Raw genomic sequence first — 19,790 nt, forward strand, 5'->3', positions numbered from 1 at the left:
CTGTCATTCAGGAAATTAATTTTACAACTAAATCAATAACAATGGATAAATTTGGTTAAGTATGATAATGTTAGAACCTATCTATCTATAGAGATCTCACCTAGATTCTTCCTCATTTAGTTCTTCACTTCCACCCAATATGACACTGGTGCAGACACTGCATGGATCGAAATACATAACCACAACATTCATATAGAAGTTTCCAGATATTTCATTTGCAAGTAGTGTATCAGAGTTTTAATACCTTAAGATCTGATCAAGTTTATTTAGAACTTGAGGTACTCTCAGGGTCAATATTATAGCAAGAGCTAAACCAAAAGTCTTTCTCTGGATAGCTGTTGCATTGTCAACCTGTGTCTCAGAATCAGGAAGAAAGCCCATGTGAGAAATTGAATTATTTTTGGTAGGCGAGAACTTAAATTAGTGAGCAGAAGGACTACATTTATGAATGTCCAGTGCAAGTATAACAAAAAGAAGGCTAAGATTAAGTAAAAAGTAAGACAGACTTACGTATGGACAATAATAATTTAGCTTTTGTCTTCATGCTTACAACCATGTTACTTCACAAAAGCATCTAGTTTTTTTTTTAGGATAGGTAAACTGGACTTGAACCCAAAATAGTAGGAGGATGCTTATTTTTCTGTTTCATGCAATAAGGGTGCTGCTTACATATTCACAGACATTTACAAAAAAGATTGGATGAACTTTTTGTCGCAAAATACAATACATTTGCAAGATAGAAGATGACACGTTCCATAGCAGCGTATGAAGCATGAGAAACATTTAGCCACAAAATTTAGAATCTTTGGCTCCATTATCCACAATCATTAAAAGATTGAGGAAAATGTTTCCCAGAAAGTTTAGAGCTGGATTGTTGAAGTGGAGGTTGTGTTACCCATTGCATAACAGCGTATGAAGAATGAGAAACATTTTAGCCATAAAATTACTATCCATAATGGCATATACCGAGGATGATTGATGCAGGACGGTAATGCCAAACCCAAAATGAAGAGTCTAAGACCAATTAAATCAAATAAACAATTCACAGTTCTAGCATAAATCTTAGCTCATGCTGTTGGTGTGTGTACGGTAGTTAGTGGTGTGCATAACAATAGGGGTATATTTATCATTTTATTATTTTGATGTTAAAATATATGCTTAGTTGAGCACAATGCTCACTAAGAGAAATTATTCTCAGAACTCCAATTTGGTATCAAAGCACCTTCGGTTCTGTTTTTGTTCTTCGTCATTGATGACATTAGCACTCGTTTTTTCTTCGGATCACTTTGAAACTTTAATTTCTGAGAGATCTTGCTCTCCTCGGTCCTATGGGCTTCTTCCAGGTCTCTTTTGATGAAGTTTGATACATATTTTTTTCTTTAGATAAAAGATTGTTGAACAGTTTCCTTGAAACTCGTACTTTTGTGATCTGTTTTTCCGATTGCAAAACCCGAAAGAGGGCTGTTCTTTTTTGTCATTAGAGGCCATCTGTTACCACCATTTTCCAATCTGTTGGCTGTTTGATGCTCTTTTTCGACCCCTATTTGTGTTATAATAGGGTTTGGACCCCAATCTTAGTTGTTTTCCTTTGGACTGCATTGTTTTATCCCTAGAGACCATCTATTGCCTTCATTTGCCAATTCATTGCCTGATTGACTCCAATTCATGCAACGATGATTTAAAATCTCGTTCTGTTTCAGAACGTTTTGGCCGAAACGTTTCGGTTTTCTTAACGTTCCGAGATGAAACCAGATGGAAAACAATGTTTCATTAGTTTCCTCTTTAGATTTCAATTTTTGAGGATCCAAAGAGAGAGAGAGAGAGAGATGTCCTACTACCTGGATTGTCATAGTTGCCAGATCTGTGCCGGAGTTCAAAGCTAATCCTTTGTCTTCATCTTCCTCGCTCTAAGGTTCTTGTCAGAAACCCTTATTTCTTTTTTAAAGCCATTGATATGCCCTTGACTTGAATTTTCTCTCAAAGAAGAAGGTGCTTTTAGAGAAGCCCCTCCATATTTTGTTAAATTTTTGAGACATCCCTATATTTTCTAATGGATGACATGTCCCTTGATTTTGGTCTCCTCTGAAAGAATACTTTTAAAGGATAAAACAAATGTTTCGGAAAGTTTTATCAATGTTCCAGTATCGTTTCGTTTTTTGAGAAAATCAAAATAGTGAAACGCAACAAGATTTTAAACCATGCATACAATCACGTGTGATAAAAAAAGTCTAACAGGGAATTGAAATCCAAATCCTAAAAACAATCAAAATCCCACAAAGAAAATCCCTTGAGTGTTACAACAAAAGGATGCCAACGGAAAATTGAACTTCTGCTAGCTTAGGGCTTCAATCCAATATTCAATGAGACTTTTTATTTTAGGTTATAAAATGGCTAGAGTTTGGGTACATGGGAAGCATAGGTTATGGGAAATTTTGGACTCGATTTAAAGAGATTTTTAGGTAGGTTTTGACGTCTAAATCAGCACTATAGGTGTTGTATTTTATGGGTAGCAGGTATGGCTTGAGATTTAGGTAAGGTATGATGGATTTTTGGGTGGGAATTGATGGTTCGGCCAGCACAAATGGTGTTGTATTATTAATGGAAATAGGGTATGATGCTAAGATAAACAAAAAATAAAGTAAAGCGAATTAGATGAGATAGGTGATCTCTTTCATTGGAATCATACGGAAAGTCATTGATCGAGTTCTTGGCTTCACACCAAGGCAATCATGGCTTCACCGCCATGGATTCATTCACAAGAGCTTTAGAATCTGTAATTTCCTTTATTCATTCATTCATTAGGGGAAAATTACACCACTAAACACATCTATTTATAAAGTTCTCTAAACCCTAAATCTAATCTCAACCATCCAACTAACATAATAAGATTTAATGGTTGTAAATAAAACTTAAAACAACTTAAAAATAACAAAACCAAAAATATCACCTCTGTCCCAATTCTGTAACTTTATTTCCCTCGAATTTTCAGCTTATGACTAAAAAGATATGATAAAATTACCAAGTTGCCCCCCAAACATCTATATTATGACCATGGACTGAGTAAACATAAAGATTATCCTAAATATTAACTCTAATCACTAAAAAAGACCCTCCTAAGCATAAAACTAAACAATCCATTATGTCAAATGTCCAAATCAACAATGTTGCCCAGAATCTGGGTGGTTAAAGTGGAGGCATGCATCCAAAGTGCTATATGGAGGTGTGCAAGCTGTGTGTTATGTGACAACCAACTCACTCTGGACATAAGCACCAGTGAGAAGGAACGTGTAGGTTGAAGTTTTCAATAGTGAGAGGAAGACCATAAGGATGTGGATTGAGGGAGTAAGAGCAGAGGTAAGAACACTTAGAATTAACAAAAGACAAGGTTATTGAATAGAATTCAATAGAGGCACAAAATTGGTTCAGACAAGCACCCGTAACTCAGTTGGTTGACATATTGCAATGCAACTTTGAGGTTGTGGGTTAAGGTCCAGCTTATCCAACCCAAAAAAAGAAGATTGGTTTGGATGGCCCAAGATAATAGGGAAGAACATTTCGATGATGACGTTGAACAGAAACAACTAATTAAAAAAGAAGGGCCGATCTATAACAATATCTGTGAATAGTACCAAAATCAATCATCATCAATGCCCTATCCCAAAAACTTGGAGACATTATCAAAACAACATCATCCTAAATAAAATTAAGAATGGCATCGAAAAACCAAGTAAAACATCACTGAACAATAACATTACAAGTCTAACTAAGAATGGCAGAATATATACAACATATATACATAAAGGTAAAACATTACTCAACAAAATATATGAGAACACAAAAGCTTCATATGTATCAATGTCATGACAGTGCTTGTTGCACTATTACCTTCTCAAGCCATACGTCAACCAGACAAAGAAGTATATTCTCCTCAATTGAAATGCCCGTTTGTTGGAGAGCCAAAGGAAGTGATGGATCTGAAGTTAAATAAGCAAGATAATCGGTATTCATTACCAGGATTCTTGCCAGAATGGCTGCAGATGAAGCCTTTACAGCTGTCTTAGAAGGATCACGATCATCTCCTCCACTCAAACAAATTACTATTAATTTCTACCAATATCACAGAAATAACCAAAAATGTCAAACAAGGAAAAAACCACATCTAGTAAGTAGAAAACAAAAAGATACTCTATTGAGAGCAATACATCAGAAAAACCCAATTACCTGAAGAGTACTGCTGATCAAAGGAGGCGCTTCAATGGGGAAGCACTGGAAAAAATAAAAGAAGTGATTAAGAATACTTGTAAATGTTGGTCTCAAGTTGAAGACACAGTACCCTTTACATTTATTCTCTAACCTGAGAAATTACGACATCTAGAAAAATGGTTTTTCTAGGAACAAATTTTTACAAGAAATATTTATCCTGTTATTTTCTTCTCTGTTAGGTTGTCATGGAAAATTCAGATAATTTCATGCAAAAAAAAATTCCCTTGTTTGTTTCACAATAAATGAAGGGGATCAACCACTACAACAATATTAGAAAAGGAAGAAAAGGTGAATTCTTTAATTGTTTTGTAAAGGGAGGGCATAGTCATAATTTACTCTCTTTTTTCATTGGAAGGAGATAGAAGTGGCCCAGGATTAGGATTTTAGAGTAGCCAATGACTAGGGATTATGGGAGTTTTGATCAATTTTATGTAATTGTGTTTAGGCCCTTTAGCAGGGGCAGATTAGTAACTGTTATGGCTGGTCAAAACAAGTTCAATTTGTTTTTGTTTTCTTCACAGTTTTATTAATGAAATCCAGAAAAGACCTGGTATAGCAGCAGTTTAGTAAACTGTGAAGATTCTAAACCTTGATGTGATGCCTAGATTCCACCTATATCAATTCTAATAGATGATACTGTTTTTCTCCTTGACTATTCACTATTTTAATCTGATTTTTCTGCTGTAACAATGATGCTTCTAAATATTTCTGGGTAATCTGTTATTCCATGCAGGTAACCCTATTGTCCACCTGTACTTCCCCATACTCGACCTCAAGAGTGATTCTGAACTCATTATTGATAGGAGATATTTCCGATTCTCATTGTTTTAAAACAGATCCAGATTAATTTTAGTGAATTTTCTTAACCCTAGCTGTACTCAAACTAGGGTTTACCTTGGTGCCAACCCTTGTTTGCATTTCTGCTTAAATTCGTATCCTGGATTGTTTTCAAGCACAAGGTTGTTAAAAGCGCTAGGTGGGGCCTAAGTTGTGGACCTCCTTAAGGCCTAGGCAAAGCCTAAGAAACAAAATATTTAATGTTCCAATTTTTTATATGTACTAAAGGTCATACAAAAACAAACACAAAACAATAAATGTAAATGTAATTACCAAGATAATAATAAGTTATCAACTACTAAGCAAACTTGCAAGTCAACACAACTAATATGCAAGAAAAATTAAAATAATTTAACTGCAAATACTGAAATAATTTGATGCCCCTCACAAATCTGTGTTATGATAATAAGATAAAGCTGAATAAGTGTTTGTTGACCCAAAAATTTGGAAGACCAAAAGTGCCCTCACCTTTTCATCTAACTTATTATTATCAAGGTCACCTTGTCAAAAATTACAATTACACAATCCTATAAGTATAACCATGTTAGCTAGTTTTTAGTCTCCTAAAATAACATAAATATTTTTTTATTATGTTATGTTCGAATTTCAAAATAGCCTTACTTAATATTTTAAATTACAAAAAGACCTTTACAGTTTATTAAATGATAAAATATGAAAATATAAGATTATCTATTTAAAAGATTTAAAAATTAATTTTTTGAAATAGTTTTAATAATGCATAAATCTTAAATTGTTCCATACATGTGCATTTGCACATACCACCTACTAGTTCTTTTTTTTTTAATCTTAGACACCTCACAAGTTCAGATAAATATTTGAGAAATCCTTTATCTTCTTAAATTGATTAAATCCCTTTTAAAATACAGTTTATACAAAAGTATTTCTTAAAAGTATCATTTTAACCCAACTTTTTAAACCCCGCTTAAAGCAGGTAAGGCCTAGGCGCTTGGATGGTCTAGGCAGGAAAAGCGGGGCTATGTTGGGTCTAGGCGGAGCTTTTGACAATAGAATCCAGCAATTATTCCTCTGACTACTCCTATTCTGAATACCTTTCCTATTCATTCTGCATCATAAAATCTATTGGAAATTGTTTGTTTTAGAATATTTTTTCATACCAAGCAATCCAAATAGACACCCAACAGAAAATATTTCAAAATTTGTATTTGGCATGGTGGTACAATGGCAGCAGTGGGATGATAATGATGATGGTGGCGGTGGTGGTGATGGTGATGGTCTTGGGATGGTGATGGTGGTAGTTGACAACAGTTTGAGGTGGAGGAAAAGAGATAATTCGATATTCCTTAAAGTTTAACTGAAAAAAATATACTATTTTTTCCAGTTTTTGGTGTCTTTGACAAATAAATTTTCCACAAATTGAGTGTTTTACCACTTAACCAAGAAAATAAAAGTATTCATGATTTTTTCTTACTCTAAGAAAATCAATGACACATTTTACGAACCAATTTAACATGCAAAGGCTGATCAATTTCAGTATGTGAACACCGCATCCTTATTAATTGTATAAGATCAAAATGAATAAGTTAACAAATGAATTCTTGTTATTTGGCTACTTAAGAGAAAGCTTCCAGTTGAATGGAATGACCGACAATCCTAGACTCAACCTCTGATTGGCATGTGCTCAAGAATGGGTGCTATCAAAATGGCACTAGATGCAATAATAGAAAGTGGGGCATACACCAAATTAACCAAGGAGATGATACTACAAGATTTTTAGTCAGACTTCTCCAATCAAAATGCAAAGTGGCCCATCATTTATGATTCGTCAGTAGTTACTTCCATAAAATGTGACAAAGAAATAATAAACAAGTACCTGTATTAGAATTTCAATGACGGGAAGTGTTGATTTCAGACCTCTATCATTCACATTTCCAATGATCGAATCAAGAAGCTTAGCCAAACTTGAAGCATGCATATTTAGAAACTCAGTCCCACCTAAAATTATGTAGCCCTCAATGATATTGACAGCAACCTACAAACGAGAAGTTCAAGAGTTGGTGCTATAAGATCTCAAAATATATATATGTATATATATATATTGCATGCCTCTTGTTAAAAATGCTAGAGAGCACAAGCTCCTGAATTTTTTCCAACCTCCAAGTGATCAAAGCTTCTTTCCATGATGTCCACTAGAAAGGGAAAGAATCCTAATAGTTGAGGCACCATTGATGGGGCATTAGAGAGTGTGGCTTCCCATAGCTGCAGAAGGTTATATCAAGGGCATAAGTATTGCATGCATTAAACTGATAGTGGTAAAGAAAGTAGACAAAAAGGCGAAAGTGCGTATCTGACCAGCACACTGTCCTCCAGAAGATTCAGTTCATCAGGACTATTTATATCAAGACCCCTTTGAAGGATGGGCAGTAGCATGTTATAGCAAATGGGTGATTGATAACGAAGTGCACAAACAAAGTTACGAAGAGCAACAAGAAGTTGCATCTGTAATAGACTTTCACCGGTGGACTCCTCCCATACCTTGCCAAATTTAACAAGTACCCTCGATTAGTATTGCCAGGCATATTTACAAAAGCATTATAAGAAATATACAAGGAATGTGGATAAAAACATTTGAGAGATATCAAGTGTGTCGGGGGTAGATTCTGACGTGGAAATGCGGAAGCAACAATTCCTAAAAATGTAGGAAGCAGGAGCTTCTATATAAACATAATATTGAAGTATGAATATAGAAATATAACATCATTAGAGATCTTATTGAATACATAAAACATTATTTAAACAGGTCATGATGGAATCACTATCTAGTTTTACAGGCAAACAGAGTTGCAGAGATGCTGCCCCAAGGTAGGAAAGGGATTGTGCGTGTGTGTGTGTGTGTGTGTGTGTGTTTGTGTGTGTGTGTGTGAGAGGGGGGGGGGGAGATTATGCAGGGAGAAGCACTTTAATATTTAAATTGAAGATTCCTACAAAGAGAATGATAAAGCAAAATCAAGAATAGATCTGTCCAATCAACTGAGATAACGGAAAATCATCATCATTCATGTCTTGTCACAGCTATTAAGCTATCACGTGAAGGTGTCACTTCATGGTACCAAAAGACCAGGGATCAAAACCCCCAAGGAGATCAAGTTGACCAAAAAGATATATGGAACTCACAACCCTTTCACTCACCATCAAGCCTTGACTATCTTGTATACCACAAACCCAATTCCATCCACCCCTAAAATCTTTATAAATATAATAAAAAAAACACCTATTAATTCCTAAAACAATTTAACACCAAAAATACAAAAGCCCCAATTTGAAATATTTTTTTAAACGACAGGGTATCCCCACCCCCTTTGAAAGTGGGACTAATCCTTGAAAATACACCCACCACAAACTGGTGTATTGGGTAAAGTCATGGGCAAGGAGACTTGATCACACGACCCTAAGGAGCACACCTAGGTCGTTGAACCACTACTCCAGCACTTGTGCAGGTCAAAATTGAAAGAATAGTCTCATGGAAAAACTACTTCTCTTGAAAGATCTTCTAGTTCCCCTGCTTCGAAATCTCCTAGCAAATTGCAAACACGGTTAGGATCTAAAGCAACCTTTTCAATGAAGAGAATGTGAAACCTAACTCTAAGCAACCTCCGAATAAGGTCCACATGGCAGAAGAAAGCACCCAACAATCCTGAACAAAGACAAGAAATGAGACCAAACCTCCGTTGCTACTTCAGCATGAAAAAAAACATGGTCCACTGCTTAGCAGCATCGTTGGGGTGTTATGGTGTGTACTCTTTCGTTCTCTTATTTGCGTTTACTATTGGGTGCCACCTACAAGAGCAAATCAATCTAGGACCCTATGGTAGAAGGTGAGTAGAAGGTTCGGTTCTTGGCATTCTTGATATCTTTCTAAGGGAGGGGGCTCACGTTAATCGATTCAAGAGTGTGCTTTATAGCATTCCAGTTTTCTTCCTCTCCTTACTTACATTACCCAAATGTGAGGAGTTGAAGTTGGATTTGCTTTTCAGAGAGATCCTGTGGAACGATAAGGGAGGGAAAAGAAAACGTAACTTAGTTAGTTGGAAGAGCGTTTGCGTGGCTAAGAAAGTTGGAGGTCTTGGGTTCAAGAAGCTTGGGCTTTATTAGGTAAATGGCTGTGGAGGTTGGGAATGAGATTGCTTGTGGCATAAAGTGATTGCGGTTTGAAAAGGTATCCTTTGGGTTTTGCCTCACTTTAGGAAGAGAGGTACATGCCTTCAAGATTGGGAGAGGTGATAAAGTTAGATTTTGGGAGGACTTGTAGTGTGGGAAAAGCTCTTTGAAAGATCGATTTCCAATGTTGTATGTCATTTCAAGGAAGATTCATTTGCTTATTCCTATTTCTTGGATCAGAATCAAGGGCAGTTTGGTTGGGATATTGGTTTTAGGAAGGCGCTTAATGATTGAGAGATTTCGGAGGTAGCTTCTTTGTTGGAATGCATTGATGGCAATCCCCATTGTGAGGATAGAGAAGATGAGAGAAGCTGGGATGTTAGAAGTAAAGGCCTGGTTTCTATTAGCGCATTCTATCACAACTTGGGGTGGTTAGGTGCTCCCTCGTTTCCTCATGTGGCTGTGTAGGGGGCCAAGGGTACCATCTAAGGTATCCTTTGTTTGGGAAATGGTGAAAGGGACCATTATCAATTACAACATCATCAATTCTATTCTGGGCCTTCTCTTTTTCTGGTGTAAGACTTTCAAGGAGTTCAAAGAGTCTTCTTTGAGGATTTCCTTTTTCGTTAGGTTAGGGTGTATAATATTTCTAGGGTAACGTGTTTTTGTTTTCTGGTCTTCATTTTTTTGTATCTCCTCTTTTGTTGGTTATCTCAACTAGCCTTGCTAATGGAAATTTTATTTATCAAAAAAAATGTGGTCCACTAAGTCCCCGACCTTCTTGGATAGACTACAAAAATTCGAGCCACATACTCATTTGGGAATGATCTGATCCAACATGAGAATTTTGCCCAGGGCTGCTTACCAAATAAGTAAAAAAGATTGTTTACGGAACCTTTGAACCCCATAGTGCAATTGCTAAGAACTATTGGTCCAGTAACTAAGACAATGTCTAATAAAAAGATCTCACTAAGAAAGTACCCTCCCTACTTTCCCATACCCTATAATCCTTCATCTCTAGGTTGATCTGCATTGAGTACAAACAACCAAGCCAACTATGAGCTCCAACTCCCAATTATTAAAAGCTCTCTTAAATCCAAAATTCCATGAGATATTTGCATTGATCTTGATCACATACCTGAAAATCAGCATGCCTTTTTTCTGTAATAAGAACCAAATAACTCAGTCAAATTTCTAAACTTACTCGCATTTTCGAGTTGACTCAACCAAGTTGGCTCGAAATGTTGGTTCCATCGAGTGTGCAAGTCATTGAAAAATCCAATGAAGTTGAGAGCGATGTATAAAACTTGGTTGGTCGGGTTGACTTGATTGGAACCAACTTATCAACTCGAAAATGCATTGAGTAAGGTCAAAAACTTGATCGAGTTACTTGGTTATATACAACATATTTTGTGGAAAAAATAAATACACTTTTATTTTTTTAATTTTTTTTAAATTATTCATAAAACTAATATAATTTTATTTGACTCAGTTTAGTCATCTCTCGAGTTTTCAAGTAGATTCAATTTGATGGATATTTGTGAGTTGAACATGATGAAATTTCGATTCCAAATAACTATTCGTTTTAATTCCCAAAATGAACAACAAGATTGTAGGTTTTTCAAGTGATGATCTTGCAGGTTTAAAGTGATAATCTCATTGATATTTTTTTGTCAAAGTGAAAACTCACTGGTTTATATAGTGACGGTGTCGCAAAAGTTAACCCTAAGGCCTTGGTAAAAAACACGACTTAGGATTCTTCGTTTGCAGGTGTTGCAATTTTGAAGCCCAAAATTCAATTTTCAGAAAAATCAATGAATAGTGTCGTGTGAATAGTGTTGCATGAACAATATTTTTTGTACATAAAAAATTAGACTTCTTCGGCTCCTCAATTAACATTTTAAAAAAATTTCCCAGATCTCAATTTTATACCAGGTGTTTTTGGGTTTTGTGATTTTATTCCGATTGTTGTTTCGTTGGCCTTTCAACTCTAGCCACATTTCAAAGAATATCCTCAAGGATACTCTATATTTTTTGAGATTTTATTTTTCATCTATGTGTGGGTTTTCAGTTAACTCCTCCCCGAATAGAAAATTTGGGGATTTCTCATCACATTTGTTGTTGTAGTTAATCAATTTATACAGGTTCCACGACAGCCTCATTGGATGCAATTTTTCGGATTCTACGTTATTTGAAGGGGTTGTTATACAAACCTTCTCAAGTTCTCTATGTCACTAATTTTTCAGATGCTGATTGGGCTGGAAGTCATACATATCGTCGGTCCACTTCGGTTATTGTACCTTTGTAGGTAGAAATTTGGTGAGTTGGCGTAGTAAGAAACAAGAAGTTGTAGCTCACTCCAGTGCCGAAGCAGAATACCAAACAATGGCTCACACTACATGTCTAATGCTCTAGGTTCAATCACTTCTCAAGGAAATGAGAATTAAGATTCCTTCTCCTATGCCTATGCATTGTGACAATCAAGTTGCTAGCTATATTGCTAGCAACCTAGTGTTCCATGAGAGGACCAAGCACATCAAGGTTGATTATAACTTTATTCGCAATATGGTGTTGGCGAAACAAGTATCTACTCCTTACATCAAGTTAAAAAATCAGTTGGGAGATTTGTTCACAAAGCTACTATCTCAAAGTTCCTTTCTTAATTGTTGTACCAAGCTGCACATGTCTGATTTGTATGCTCCAACTTGAGGGCGAGTGGAGTTCTTATTTTATTTTATTTTTTTGATCGATTTAGAGTTCTTATTTTATGTTATTATCTTTTATTCATTGTATGCGATGGGCCCATAACTTAAGCCCATCACTATATGACTTTTATATATATAAATAGTGAGGGTTGAACCCTAGATAGGATATCAAACTAACCTTCATCTTTCTTCTATTATTCTCTCTTTCTCTCTAAACCCTAGCTGTTATCTTCTCACAGAGAACAACTCTATAAACTGGACCATAAGAGGCAAGGATCCATTCGAACAATCCTCCCAAAATCGAACTCCCGTTCCCTATACAAAAGTAGTCTCTGTTATGGAATGCAGATAGACCTCTCTGCACACCTTTATAAATCCCACAGCCTGAAGACATGTTCACTATCCCACTCGCCCAACCATGCTCTTGCTCCCCAAATTTCACGATGATGATTCCCCTCCAATAACTATTATGTTCCATCCAAATCTCCATCCACTTACCCAATAGCATCACATTCATCACTCTCAAACTCCAGAGACCAAGTCCCCTAGTTCATTAGTTCCTTAGGAGAACAAATGTGTTTCCATTTAACAAGGTGGAACTTCCTTCATCCTTTTTTTTTCATGCCAATTCCCTAAACCACCTCTCTAATTTTACTTCAACACTTTTGAAGATCAAAATAAAGGGAGAAAGAAGATACTGACACTGACTAGCATGCTCTTAATAAGGATCAATTTACCACCCTTAGAGAAGTACCTTGACTTCACGAGCTAAGCTCCTACTTACTCTTTATATCACTTGATCACAAATTTCCTTACTGTTATAAGTGCCCATAACAAGAATCTAAGATAAATTTTTGGGAAAACACCACCTATAGATGCATCTAGAAATTCCAAATTTTGAACACTCCAAACCGCAAACTGCTCTTTTGAAGATTAACTAGCAACCCCAATACAACCTTGAAGCAGCACAGCATGACACTAAAAAAATCTCAACTGCCCTACATCTACATCTGTGAATACTAGGTTATCATTTGCAAACTGAAGATGTGAAACCACTGATCCACCAGCGCATTCAGAGAATCCAGAAATATTGCCATCATCAACAGTCTTCACCATCATTCACCCAAAAGCTTCCACAACAATGATGAAAATGAACGAGGACAGCGGATGCCAACATGACAACTCTCCTTCTAGGTTTTGGGACCAGCATTATAGAGCTGAAGAACTCATTGAGTTTTTAAGCCCAGCAAAAAGGTGGCAAATCACAATTTGTTTCATGAAATTCAGAGATCACAATAGAGGGCCAGATTTGTCGAAAATAACATGATCTTTTGAGCTAATCCTCACAAATATTGAAATCAAAAAAATATCCAACTAATCCTCATTTCTCAATTGAGGGGCACTTTTATTCAACTCAGAAAGCATAATTAGACTACAAGGAAATAAAACTAATAATAAAATCTGCCAAGAAGTTTGGGACTAAGTTCATCTGAGGCCAAGACAAAGTTGACTAAAGATCCTCACAAATATTGAAGTGACGCAAAAGATAATCCTCATCCCTCAATTGAGGAGCATATTTTAATCAACTCAGAAGATACAAGTTGTACAATACAAGGAAATAGAACTAATAATAAGTTCTACAGTGCAATTTGGGACTTAAACCATCCATGGCCAAGACAGGGTTGCTGCCTCAAGCAATCCAGACGAACCAGGCCCAAGTCAAGGCGAGACCAATGTTACCTGGTTTGTCTGTTCGCTCGATTTGAATTCAGCTTCGTAGTTCGTGGTTCACCACTCTAGAATGAACCCTGTTCGTAGGGGTAGGTAGAGATATTCGTTTCTTGGTTCACTCTGGTTTCCCAGATCGGTTTGCTACCTTGGTTCGTTTGTGTATATATATAATTCAAGTACACAAAATGTCAAAAAATTCGAAGTTAAATAGAAATAAATTAATATAATAATCTACATTTTAAATATAAACAATGGAAAAATATAATAAATTGGTTTGGTTCACCGAACCAATTAAAAAAATTCGCTGAACCCAATCAAATTTCGGTTGATTTTACGAACCGTACCGCGAACTGGTTCACTTCGTACCAGTTCCTGATTCAGACTAGTAGCAACAAATTAGGTAACATAGGGCAAGACAACACCAAGACGGGAAAAACCAGTACATGAAGAGTCGAGTTAGGAAGAAGTTAGGGTGGATGGACTCAGGCCAAGTCAATGTGAATTCTGAATCACACCTGGATCCCACCCAGCTCACAGTGAGGCTAAAATGACTTGGGTGAATCAACTTGGTCTCGTGTGAGAGTGTGAAACTTAAAACCGATGTTCATAAGAGGGAAGACTAACAATTAAATATTGTAGTGTTTAACGAATTAATAAATTCATGTTTGCATGATTAAGCACACCACTCTTCTTGAAGAAAACTATTACAGTGAAGGGAGACAGTATGTATCAGGACCTGTGAACATGCATATCCATGGAAAATAAACCTGAAAATTCATGTTACATAGAACTATGGGTGTCTACAGGTTGGTTCCTGTTGGGTATATATATACCAGAACCTAATATTTACAATGGTTTTGAATCTATTAATTTTCAGTACTGAAATGGGAACAGCCAGAATAGATTTCAGATCCTGTCAAGTAGTGGATACCCATATGTTGTATTGAAAAAGCAAAAGAAAAATATATGGGGAAAAAAGGGATCTTTGAAAAGAAACTTGACATCAACAGCACTATATATCCACATCTGTTCCAAGTATTGTCAGCTACAGCTTGAAGTTAGTTAGGACACCAAACACCCAGAAGTGGGACCTAATTTCTACCAGCAGTTCTGGTTTGTGCTAAAATAGGTAAATCTGGAACCGAGTTCCAATCAGGTACCAGTTAATCAGTTACCCACTGACAACCCTACATAGAACTCAATAATAACAATTATCCTCCCATTTAAATGGATAAATTTTATTAAACTCCATGCACCAGTTTAAGGTGCCAAAAACTTTATCCTGAAGGATCATTATTGTTACATATTTAGAACGGAGGCAAATATTGTTATCTATCGAATGTACCTGCCCTTTTTATGCTACTATTTAATAAAATTAATACCAATGTGAAAAAAGAAGCATTTAAAGAAAGAAACATTCAATAGATACCTTCTGGAAAAACTCCACCAACTTATGTGCAAATGGAATGATCCCATTAACATGTGCAATAAGTACAGATATCAAGTTCAAAACCTGAACCTGAAAATAAAATACAAGAAACAATGATATTGAAATCCGTAGGAATAATAAATATATATATATATATATATATCTTAAAAATAAAAATAAAAAGTCAAAAACAACAAAGAATCAATGAATGGCAAAGCATAAATAATTTGATGGTTGGAATAACTTGAACAATGGGAAACCTTTGAAAAACAAAAAAATATTAAATGATTCACTTAGCCAGTCTAGAAAGAAGACTTGGGAGGATAGAGTCAGTCCTTATAAATAACAGCATCATTCTGAACAATTAAATAGGTAAAGACTTGGGAGGAAGATAGAGTCAGTCCACATAAATAACAACATCATTCAGAACAATTAAATAGACATCATTGAAACAGGCAAAAAACACATATCCACCCCGAATAAAATTGGTAGATGAAGCAAGTAATCTAAAGATGGTGAAATCCTCACACAAATAACCAAGAATAAAATATAATGGTTGATGCAAGTCCTTGAATAATATATAAAGAAAAGATAACCAAAAATGCACATAGAATGAACCCACTAAATATCTTCCAAATTCTAAAAGTATACATATATCAATTTACAATATAAAACTTGTTAACAAAATATATCACTGTAGTAGAAATTAACTATAATTTATCCAATTACTTTCCTATACCAGAAGTCCATGCCATTGCATTTCCACTAGCAGAATCATAAATCTCCATTTGTTTTCTAATAGAATAACAAGGATGGCACACATTCAGGTCCAATATTTTTAGTCATATCAGCAGCACATTTAACTTGAGCACTGTTCAACTTCAAACAATGGCACCTATGTCTGATTTCTCAAGTAAGACTAGGACATTGACCAATAAAAAATAAAATAGTGGACCAGTATCGAGTAAAGTTTGCGAAAACAATAGGTTTTGCCCCAGAACAGGATTAAAAGACTCAACAAATTAAACTCAAGTTGAGCCCATTATATAGCTCCCATTCTTGCTATCAAACAGGACTTTTCTTACCATAAAGAAGGAATTTCACCAACAAACTTTGAATGTATTAAGTAGTGACACAGATGCATTGGTGATCTGGCATAGTAACCCAAGTTAGAACTTGGAAGTACAATGCAAAATACACCATCATCAAAGCCTTATCCCAAGTATAAGGATTGCCAATGCACCATCACAACTGAAAATAAACCATTAGGCAGAAAACAATAACATGTGGATGGCAGGAATCCGTTCCATGCTGATAACAAATAGCAAGTCCCAAGTCGCTGCATTCACTACGTTGACCTGGTCTTGGTACTGTGGAGCTTGTGATCTTTAAACCTTGGCTCATACTTGGGATCACATGGCAACATACAGCACTTCTCATCCTAGGAAGCTCCAGGCCGAAGTAGTACTCATCTCAGGGATTATTGAGAAATTCCTTGGCAGTTTTTCACCAGTTAAATATGATATTTTTAATTAATACAAATGTTTTATATTAAGGTTGATAATAATGGAAATGACCATTAATATAAGAAATTTCTCAAAAGAAAATTAAAATAAATAAATGTGTAGAGTAAATCAAAGATGTGATTTGACTTCAGTCAGGAGTAAAAGTCAATCCAATTGTTGTGCAATTACTAATTAGGCAAGTGATAAGTTGAATTTTATTAGAAAATCAATAACTTATTTGTGACAGTAAATAGCTTAAATAATAATCTAATATAAACTTGTATAGGCAACCTTAAATATAATTATTTGGAGTGGTTGGTTAAATAAAACGCCGGATGTAATAGTAAAACACGATTAGTAAAGTCGTTCACACCTAGAATGTGTATTGATGATATTGTTTCAAGCTCTAGACAAGTTGAATGGAGGAACGATAATTTCTTAAGCCAACCCCGAATCTTTGAGATAGGGCTTCAAGGAGCAGGAGGATGATGGTGTATTTGTTTCAAGAATTTCTTACGGCATGCCAACTTTTCTTGATTAATCAGCTCCAAGGTCAAAATGTTTCCAAGGATGCTACTATGCTTGATCCACCATTTCAAAGCACGGTTGGACATAGCAATCACTAGTCACTTTAGAAACTTACAAGGAGGTGTGAGACCATTCTGGTAGCCACAGTCATAGCATAATGCATGTAAATGCAACTTTATTTCACTCACTTCGTTTTTTTTCAATTTTTCGCTTAAAGAGAATCGGAAGACATTGGCTATCTTCAAGTCACTTAAACATCTCTCAGAGCTCATTTTGAGCCTTTTCTCTTGCCCTATTTTATTATTACATCCATGTATTATTTTTAAAATATTGTATTACATACTTTTTATTAGCTTACACAATATGGAGTCGAATGGTGAAAGAGGATTCACATTGCCAAACCCAAATATTTGTGATAAGGCGTAGATGGTGACATAATTCACAACTTTTACATAAAAATAAGTGAAGCACTGATGCGACTAAAAGTGATTGATTTAACAATGTGAAGTGAAGGATGCCTCAGCTCCAGGTCACTTTTCCACTTCAATAAAAGCAATTCCAACTAAAAGACATAGGTCTGACTTGGTTGAACCCATTTGAAGATCAACTACTAAAAATGGTTTTTAGCATTTACATTACACACTACATGTTACAGAAACACAATATACATGATGCACGAGTGCATATGGAAGCATATTCTACGAATAAGTATACAATAGATACAAGGGAATCCATACATCCAGCACTCATTAAGAAAGAGGGGCAATAAAAAAAATGCCATGCACAGATGCCAATATAAGAGGTAAAAGTAACAACTGGATTTACAACCAGCACTTCAATCTAGTTATAAACACTGAAGTAAACCAGTTGCAAGACCTAACCTTTGAATCAAACTCCTCGACTTCTTCCACCAACTTAAAACATAAACCCCAACATGTTGGAAGAAGATCAGAAAAATCTTGTTCAGAGAAGTTTGCATCCTCGATAAGGAAACTTAGAGACCGACAAGCTGCCAACTGAAAGAATGCAACCATGATTATTTTTAAAAGCAGGACATGTTACATCAATTTGAAAGAAGTGAAGAAAATTCATGCAGCAGGCAAAGAATAAAATATTCAGGAAGAAAGGCGTCGAAGCAAGCAGCATACCCTGACAGCTAAGTCTTTGTCCTGAAGTAAACTTATCAAAGCACAGTACACTGGTCTTTTTGTGTCATCTTTAATCTGCCAAAACAAGTATTAGAACCCAAAGTATCCACACATTTTTAGAAATTTCAATTTCATTCATTTCGCTGCATTCAGCATTCTCATTCAATTTTTGAGCCAAAACAATTCCCTGTTACCTCTGAAACCCATTGCCCCAGTATCAGTGCAACTTTCCGATGAATAATGCGCATATTTGGATGGTCATTCGTGAGTTCGAGGGATAGAGCACCATTGAACCTGCAAATAACAAGTTCAAAGAAAGTCATAAATGCACAAAATACGTACACAACAAAATATCACAAACATGGAAAAAGGAAAAAATTAGGTAGCTTGCAAGCTATCCTATTAACTCAATGGTGCAACCACCATGGATTGAAAGGGCCACAATGCTTGAAGCCATGACTGGACAAACGGGGAGTGGCCAGCTCCATAATGTCTCCTTGATGCAGTCCAGGCAAGTTTTGATGGGACCAAAACACATCATTACATTCCAAAATAATCCAATTAAATTCAGAAAAATTAGTCTTTTATTTTAAAATAAATTATAAAAAATATTTGACGAGATGGAATGAAATTTAGAATCAAATATCACACCAATGCACGTTAAAGATGTTCTGAGACGAACATTAGCCCATTGTTTAAACTATAAAGTTTCACACCGTCTCAGAATGTTCCAGCCAAGTCATTCCAATCTCAGTCGAGACAGGAATGAAATATTGAACCCAAAACATTGAGCTTTCAGATTGTTGTGAAATGTCTCAGTCAAGAGACAGTCTTATTTTGTACTCCTGAACCAGACAAGATGAAATTTAAACCTTCTTGGAATAGTTCATATTATAACATTATTGATTTCCAGTCAAGGTTCAAAGATCCATTTTGTTTTGGTATGTTTCGGCCAAAATGTATTTTCCAACACACTGGAACTGAACATTGCAGTATTTTCCAAAGTTTGGAATGTATTACAATGTGTCAATAAGTTTTGGTACATCTCATATTGTATCAACAGAAATCAGTATTTTTCATATTTAATTACAACTTTCATTTTAATCACTTAAAGCACTCTCCCCTCCTCCCTCATGCATGCACAAACCCCAGAACTCGATTGGGGAAGACCAACTCCCCCTTCTTCAATGGAAGCCAAAGAGCACTCTTTCCAACCCAAAAAAAGCCGAAACGGAACAATTTTCAACCTTACTCATCAAATTACATGTAACCAAGTTTCATCATGTAAAAAAAGTTTACACATGCTTTGATTTTGGCACCAACATAAATCTTACTCGATTAGCTTTCTAACGAGACCAAGATTCAACTTTAACATAAATTAAGTTAATGTAAAACAAGAATAAGGTAGATATTTTTATTTTTTACTTTATTTTTATGAGTTAAAATTTTATCAGAAAAAAGGGGACAAGAAGGCTCCAAAATACAAAACAACACAAAAAGCGAGACA

At 35.6% G+C, this 19,790-nt stretch overlaps 1 protein-coding gene across 3 annotated transcripts in view; it reads right to left on the reverse strand.

Annotated features, from left to right (window-relative positions):
- Positions 1-19,790, reverse strand: part of LOC147386326 (ARM repeat superfamily protein) — a 48,525-nt gene that overhangs the window by 1,034 nt on the left and 27,701 nt on the right. For all 3 annotated transcript variants that reach the window (XR_015171737.1, XR_015171738.1, XM_086422478.1), the window contains exons 11-21: positions 18,478-18,577; positions 18,284-18,358; positions 18,017-18,151; positions 15,103-15,192; positions 7,432-7,614; positions 7,234-7,338; positions 6,953-7,111; positions 4,222-4,266; positions 3,886-4,107; positions 245-351; positions 101-157 (exon numbers count right to left, since the gene is read on the reverse strand). Coding sequence is in view for 1 of the 3 variants with exons in the window: in XM_086422478.1 (XP_086278604.1) it covers positions 101-157; positions 245-351; positions 3,886-4,107; positions 4,222-4,266; positions 6,953-7,111; positions 7,234-7,338; positions 7,432-7,614; positions 15,103-15,192; positions 18,017-18,151; positions 18,284-18,358; positions 18,478-18,577 (1,278 nt within the window). In the remaining 2 variants the exon portion in view is untranslated. The remainder of the gene's footprint in view (positions 1-100; positions 158-244; positions 352-3,885; positions 4,108-4,221; positions 4,267-6,952; positions 7,112-7,233; positions 7,339-7,431; positions 7,615-15,102; positions 15,193-18,016; positions 18,152-18,283; positions 18,359-18,477; positions 18,578-19,790) is intronic.

Source organism: Akebia trifoliata, chromosome 14 (genome assembly GCF_017979445.1).
Source record: "Akebia trifoliata isolate Shusen 1 chromosome 14, ASM1797944v1, whole genome shotgun sequence".
NCBI classification, from domain to species: Eukaryota; Viridiplantae; Streptophyta; class Magnoliopsida; order Ranunculales; family Lardizabalaceae; genus Akebia; species Akebia trifoliata.